The 7,717-nt window shown below is 43.8% G+C and overlaps 1 protein-coding gene across 1 annotated transcript; it reads right to left on the reverse strand.

The window, feature by feature from the left end:
• Nucleotides 1-1,518: 1,518 nt before the first annotated feature.
• Nucleotides 1,519-7,579, reverse strand: vps33a (VPS33A core subunit of CORVET and HOPS complexes). The gene is made up of 13 exons (XM_046386923.1): nt 7,417-7,579; nt 6,999-7,064; nt 6,717-6,844; nt 6,452-6,638; nt 6,121-6,237; nt 5,815-5,989; nt 5,527-5,720; nt 4,687-4,813; nt 4,307-4,374; nt 4,004-4,141; nt 3,119-3,256; nt 2,846-3,014; nt 1,519-2,275 (listed from the first exon to the last, which is right to left on the reverse strand). The coding sequence occupies exons 1-13, from the start codon at nt 7,516-7,518 to the stop codon at nt 2,082-2,084; spliced, it is 1,803 nt and encodes a 600-aa protein (XP_046242879.1). The 5' UTR covers nt 7,519-7,579; the 3' UTR covers nt 1,519-2,081.
• Between the last annotated feature and the right edge of the window lie 138 nt (nt 7,580-7,717).

Raw genomic sequence — 7,717 nt, forward strand, 5'->3', positions numbered from 1 at the left:
TAGCTGAAGAGAACAAATCTGAGGATTTCCCTGAATGTCCGGAGGAAGCGGATTAACAAGGGCTCCACGTCCAGAGGCTCCTGCTGTGTCTTCTGCCTGCGACCAGGTTGAGTCAGGTGTCCCATGTTCTCACCTCCACCCATTCTGCAAGCACACACTTCAGTCAAAGTTCAACTTCAATTCAGCAAGCACACACATTATTTTTCAGTGCTTTTCGTGCACTTGTTCATCAAGTGCAAACAGATTTGTTCCCAGCCTTGTAGAAGCTGAGGATGCTGCATTATCACAAGAGCACTGTTAATAATTTATCTGTAAATTGCACTGAGAGGGTTCGGTATTGATCTGCTTAGTCTACAAAACAGTGTGCAACATCCTCAGCATCCACTTTTCACAATGTCTTGGACTGTTGATATTTCTGAGGAGGTGCTGAATACGTTCACGTTTTCTCGGAAGCAGTTGCTCAATGAGCTGCGGAAGTTACAGCCCATCTTGTATTTTAGTCAGAATACATAATAACATAATAAATATACAGATTTGTTGTTATTCGACGGTTATAAACAAATGTCAGTACAATGCAGACGGTCGTCATGTCTAAAAACGTGTTAATCTCTTGTCCTGGAAAAGGTTTAACATACTTAAGCTAAAAGAGTAAATTCAAACATGCATGAATCACAAAGCTCAAAGTCTAATTTCTACAGTAAAAAAAATTAAACCATTCAAACCTTAGTGTTGTTGGAGCAGGACAGGAGCTGAGCAGCAAGTGGGCTCCTGTGCTTCCAGCCCTGAAGTCCAAGTTGGTGTGTGCTGCTGTGAGCGTTTCAAGCCCTGATGGCAGAGGAGGAGCCAAAAGCAATATCTGATCACCAGGATCTGAACCCCCTGAGATTGATCTAATGGGAGTTTAAGTCTTCAGTGCACCTGCTCCTCAAACAAAGGAACTGAAGCGTAAGATTCTGCCCATGAAGCGCAGTTCATAAGACAAAAATATGTTTGTTTGTTTTTTGAAAAATTAGGTTCCAAGTCTTCCAGCCAATCAGACAGCGCAGAACACGAACATGGATTTACTCAAGCCAGTTCACCAAAACCTCCGAGTGCTGTCAGCAGGGCTCCCTGTGTTCATAGTGTACGGCACGGAGAAGGTATTGACTGAAGCAGAGATCAAACACCCTCCCGCAGCACAGTTATCCTCGACCGGAACATGGAGCAAATGGCTTCCTAATTCAATCAGTGTCCTGTGCTGTCAAATCACGGGCTGCCATGGGCTGAGCTCTCCAGACAGCGCAGGGCCATTACCGGCTGATCGGGAGGCCTGTTACGGCGCTAATTGCTCCTTCAGAGAGCCGGACCACCGCTGACGGATACACTCCCGTCTCTGCTTTTCATCTGCTCTCCCTGATCACAATCAGCTTGCCTTTCTGAAAATTATCTACTTAACAAAATCCAAAATAGCTTCCCACACGACCGAGTGATTTCAGACATTTTTAAAACAATTTTTACCCCAGCAAAAACCGAAGAAAATCGCCTCTGAATGTGTTCGTCTTTAATCATCTTATACATGACATCATCACAAAGGTTTCAATCATACATACATATATACAACAGCTCTACAGCAGAGCAATGACCTCAGTGATGGATAAACAGTAGCACTAAACCTGATTTACATTATATTGTCTGGGTGCAAATCAGGGACTGCATAAAAAAAAATTAAAGGTGCCCTGTGGAGTTTATGTGTGAAGTGCAGGAAAGCACCAGCAAAGACAGGCAAGAAAGCACGAATGTAACAATGCATGGTTTAACAAAGTGTAGGAAAAACCAGCTTTGCAAATGAAGAAGGAAATACATTCATGTTCTGGCATTAAGGAAACACACAAACACGCCTGACGACTGGTCAGTAACACTGACAGTAAACATAACTTTTGTTTGTTTAGGAGAAAATTGCACTGGGCACCATTAAAGAGCCTGCTGCTGTTTAACAGACATCAATGAAACACCTGCAGGACACTGACGTGGACATAAAAAGTGCAGCTGAGGTTTTCTGATGGATGGGGTGTTTGATGTTTCCAGGTGCGCATGCAGGTGACTCAGGGGGTCTGCAATTCAGGCCGGTCCATGAGGGATTTGATCCAAGTTGTACCGTTTATGAGTTTTGTGGTGGCTATAACATACTCCATGCCGCTGTCTTCCATCTGAGAGAGGAAACGAAGAGCGGCTATTTCTGCATACGTCACTCCGCCCAGGAAGAACACCAGCGTTGTGCGATTCTCCCCCTGCTGGCCTGCAGGACAGTAAAAGCAGATGCATGTCACACCGTCGTCTTTGCACTGCACCGAACTGAATGAATGCTGTTTTACACAGCGTCCCAACTTTTTAGGAAATGGCGATGCTTCAACAGTCCCTTCTGCTATAGCACCATTATTTTGAAACCTGAAAACACTAATTTAGCTGTCACCCTCCACCCCCAACCCCCTCAGATTACAGTCCTCTATTATCGCCTTGTAAAATCCTGTGTTAGGGCAGGCGTGTAGAAACAAGTCAAGTGTTTGATGCCCAGAATCACAGCTCTAATTAGCACGTTTCAAATTGAGTGTATAATCAAATTCATTATTCACATCACTTTAACACCTCCTACTGCCAAAATGAAAAGATGGGGGGGACTGAAGGAAAGCGCTACTGGTCACACAGACAGCACTTCTGTGGTTTTGTCAGCTTTGTGCCATCAATCTGCTGCTGTTCAGCATTTGACAGAAACAAAGGCTGCGTCTTATCTACACGTTGCAGACAGGAGGTCGTTTGCTTTGAGAGAGCAGCAGAGCAAACAACAGATCTTGTCTGTGTTGGCCCTTACGTTTCTTATGGAGCCCGGCAGGCAGCTGTTGTCTCTCCTCAAAGTGTGGGCCTGGAAGCATCTTCAGCACCTCCTCGATGCTACGCCACCCTGGCCTCGCCAAGACCTGCGTCAGCCGGATGCTCAGTGGAGCGTAGCCACTGTACACGTAGGAGATGTCATTTGGGTTCTGCGGGAATCAAAAAAACCCCCAAAAAACAACACACGTCGTTTAAACCAAACCATCAACCATGGCTTAATCCTCAAAACAACTTCTTTTCATAAATCTCGTACCTGCTCATTGGCATCCTCCATCCACAGTTTAAGAGTTTTTCTAATGGTGGGGTAGTTATTCCTCGAGCTCGTCTGTGGCTTCAGCAGACCCGCCTTCTCCAGGTTGTTCAGCGTTAGCATGTGTTCGTAACCATAAGTCTTCACAAAAGACAAAAGAAGACGCGATTAAAAAACCAGTCACCTATCAGTCCCCAGAAAGAAGCAGCTGTAAACCGATGGACACATCTGGAACGCCACAACCCTGTGAAATCAATCAGAATTTGATCCATTCAGTCGGTAACATTTAGAAAGAAATCAGTTTCTCCCCGTTCAAGTTAGAGGAGGGATAAACTAAAGGTTAATCAGCTCAGCCAGCAAAAGTGTCTAGTATGCATTCATTCATGTACTCAAAGAGTTAAAGCAAGGCGTCTGGACTTGTGAAGATTGACTTGAAGACGTTTCAATGCTAATCCAAGCAGCTTCATCATCATCAGATGAAGAAAGGCGGGACACGGTGAAACGTCTTCAAGTCAATCTTCACAAGTCCAGACTTGCCTTGCTTTAACTCTTTGAGTGAATATGACCTGGATGACTGAGAATCTCCACAGACATTCATTCATGTAGTTTCTTTGTGACTTTTTGAATTCGTGTGCTTGAACGTGTTCTTTAGAACTGGATAATGTGGCAACAACTCATCTATTGACAGCACTATTTTATTTTGTTACAAGGAGGTATATCTGAGCTGAGAAAAGTGCTTAAAAGTTCTTAGGGAAATGTTCATGTGCCACTGAGCAACTTCTACAACCCTGAATGGGCGTCTGCCTCCTTCACTCCCCTCAGAACAGGAATGTGCACACACACAAAAGAAACGTCACCCAAAAGAAATCTTTATGTCTCTGACTGTACCTGGAGAATCTCTCTCTTGTAGTAGTCCAGCACCTTCTGCTTGAGGCCATTGTTGCAGACTGACTGCATGCACACCAGACGCAGAATCTTGATGAGTGGATCCTTTTGGGCGATGGAGTCCTCTATGTATGTGTTCACCTGGATGGTAACATAACGTTCATCACCACAGAGCAAAACGTAAAAAGCAAACGCAATACGGCATCAACGGTTATCGTGAGGATTTCAGTCAACTTTTGTGAAATTAAGTGAAACCACAGCGCACGTATGTAAAAAGACTAGAAGGAGGAGACAGATGAAGGATACCTTGTCTGTGTCGACACCAGTCATAAACTCCTGCTCCACTGTTAGATTATCAAAGAAGGCCTCAGATGCTGGAACAAGACACAACAGTTAGATTCAATCACATAACCTTCAACATACAAAGCAAGAAGAGAAAAAGGAGGAGAAATATGGGATTCTACAGTCCTTAAAACCAGGTGAAATAAAAGATAAAACGTTGGTTTGATGACAATATTCACTATTGCAGTGATTTACATCATCGTTACTAATTTCATCTGGAAAACTTAAGTTCGCACATATGTTTTAACAAGTCACAAAGGCTTCTTTTGTATTTATGCAAACACGGTGTGAGAGCTGCTCCAAAATGCTAACAGAACAAGGTGAAGTGCAGTTTGTTTACGCACTGGTGATGTCCTTGATGAGCTCAGCTACAGACGTGTGGTTAGCCAGCGAGCTCCGTGCTGCCTGCATGTGAGGCAGCTGAGACACAAACTGCTTTATTTCTCCCACGGTTTTGGCATTGTGTCGCTCCTGAAAGATAAAATAAAAAAAAAAATATCACTGAACTGGCCGAGATGTTGATACGGTTCGATACTGCAGCTCTGAGAAACAGCATTTAAAGATGGAATCAATCACAAAAATTGAATCACACAACACAGCAGTACATGAAAGTAGATGGGAAAAAAGGTTGGCAGGTTAGGAAGCTGTCGCTCCTTCATCTAAATATATCTGCAGACAAAACTGTTAAACACATCTTTAATGTCTGTCTGCACAAATTCCTTTAAGGCTAAACAATACACACAAAATCAATCACGCTCCTTAAATAAATATCAAGCATTTCCCATAACATTGCTGAGGAGCAGCCTGCTCTGCTCACCACCCGAACACCTCTGGTGGTGATTCATTTTCGACGGTCTCTGCTAAAGCGGTCTGTGTTGCAATCAGCGTAACTGAGTTCTGAGCTGATGAGAGGGTGCTGATATGATTGACCTTGTTAAGTGCTCTACTTGAACAATTAGCACTTTATCTTATCACCTGGTGACTGTCATCAACCTCATGGATTTCTGTTATGACCTTTGAGGTAAAATGCCACAGAGACAACAGTCACATCAGCTTGGATGTGTAGATGTGATCGAACTTAGCTTCATGGAAAGGAGTTTGAACATTCCTGTAATAAACATACCATCACAATCATTTTAGAGCAGGGAAACATGCTAGAGAAACAAAGACAAAGCAAAGCCAACCTCAAAGGCAGCTGAAATTATTTTAGCCTTCTTGCTGAGCGCTGCTCCAACAGCGTTGAAGTTTTTGTCCCGTATTTCTGCGTACAGTTCTTCTGCTGAGTTGAGCTGCAACTTCTTGGGCTCTGTGGGCAGATCTTTACTCGCCTCACCTTGCTTCTTCTGCGCAAACTTCTCAGGAGGCAACTTCACGTAACCTGAGAGTAAAAACAAACAAAAAGCAGGCAGACATTCAAGAAACACACCTGTACATGCACACGTAAGATAATTACAACAGGAGCTCACACTAACCGTTTGTGATTCCATAGATCTCATCAATGAGACCCTCGTAGGTGAGCTGTGTGGCCAGAGGGGTGAGCAGGTCAACGTTACGGTCCAGGAGGAGCAGGGTATCGAACACAGGCAGGATCTGATTCTGACTGCCGGCAAACTCCCTCTTCATCCTCAGCATCATGTTGGCGACATGCTGCGTGCAAGCAGAGAACTTCTTTCTCAAACCGAATTCATTCACCTGCCCTGCTGCCAAACCTCCGCCCATGTGCAATCAGCAGGTTGGATATTTTCACACAAAATAGTTCCACCTCGCACCACACTCACCCGTGCACACTCTCCTTTCCCATATATCTGTGGGATGGTGCCATACAGTGCCTGCAAGGTCATGAGGCCTTTGGCTGTGTGGTACAGGCTTGTTTGGTCATTTTCTAAGTAGCACTCCTGTAAGAGACCAAAGGGATTTGAAACACGTCAATAAAGAACAGCTAGAAATCGGGAAATTTCGATGATAGTTAAAAATATGTGGAAATATTTGTTGAAATACTGTCCATCTGAAATCTAATCCTCACTTTACAACCACACTTAAGACACTTCAGTCGCATGCCAGCAGAGCGGCTGATATCGCGTATATCTGGGATGTACAAGTTGAACACACCCTGAAAGCACTTTCATACTCCATGGAGAGCAGGTCTCCATCATAGGGGATCAGGTCCAGGATGTACTCGTCGATGTTGATGAAAGAGCCCAACACGCCCTGCTCCTTCAGCCGCTGTTCACACAGCATGCTCCGCCGAGGCACAAACAAAATGTGGAAGTCTCGTGGCGAATGCATCTTGTCCTCACTGAAAGGCGCACAGAAGTTAAAAGCTGAGGGAAAGTTAGCAAAGTGACAGAAATGACGTGTCTTTTTAAAAACAGACCTGAACACATTCTCAGCAATGATGTCCATGAGCTCCAGTCGGGGACGAACGAAGAAGATGATATTTTTGACGTCTGCAGAGGGGAGCCTGCCACTCTTGAGGGTGAACATCTTTTCCACTTCATGTTCCTTAAAACGCAGTAATAAGCATACGGCATTCATTTGATCACCTTAATAATCAAAGGCCTAAGCTGGGTGACATGTTTTGACGCCACACACCTCATTTGGGTCAATGCTCTCGGTTTATTTTACAATACAAAAACTATGCACAGAAATCACTCACCTTCAGCAGAGAGTACTGAGCTATCAGTCCAAAAGGTCCCGTCAGATATTCATCCCAAACTATGGCCTAAAGAGCACATAAAGTTATGTCCACAAGTAGCAAGACATGCAAATTTATGTGTAACGTTGTGCGGAAATGTCTCATTGTGTCTTAAGATTCAGCTATTAGCTAACGGTGCCAATAATACATTTCTACGCAGCCTGCAGGTAGACGTGTAGCGATATCGTCAGAAGACCTTCGTCTTCGTAGCGTTTAAATATATTTATACTTAAAACACACCTATCTCTTAACATAACCTTAAATATAACCTGTCAATAAATATGACAGTGATGCTAACTCGGCTTCACTGTCAGACCTACGGGTATGAATAACTGCCGTTGTTTCGGCCATGTTTTACGTGTTTTTGTGTATTCATTACCTTGCTTCCCGCACATTTGTCCAAAAACTCTCGCAGCTCTTTGCGTGCTGCTTCTCTCAGAATGTTTAAATTAACTCTACCGTACGACAGATGGGCAGCCATCTTTCTTTATCAGCAACACAACAGATCAGGTGACCACAGCCGTAGTGCTCAATCACGTGACCAAAGAAGATACAACACCAAGATAGTTAAAACTATAACTTAGCTCAAAAGGTAATGGAAAACGCCCTGTCCGTTATTGTGAGTCTCAATAACTTTTTAAAATTACCATAAATAACGGCAACTAGCTAACTTACAAACA

The sequence above is a fragment of the Scatophagus argus genome, chromosome 4, assembly GCF_020382885.2.
Source record: "Scatophagus argus isolate fScaArg1 chromosome 4, fScaArg1.pri, whole genome shotgun sequence".
NCBI lineage: Eukaryota > Metazoa > Chordata > Actinopteri > Scatophagidae > Scatophagus > Scatophagus argus.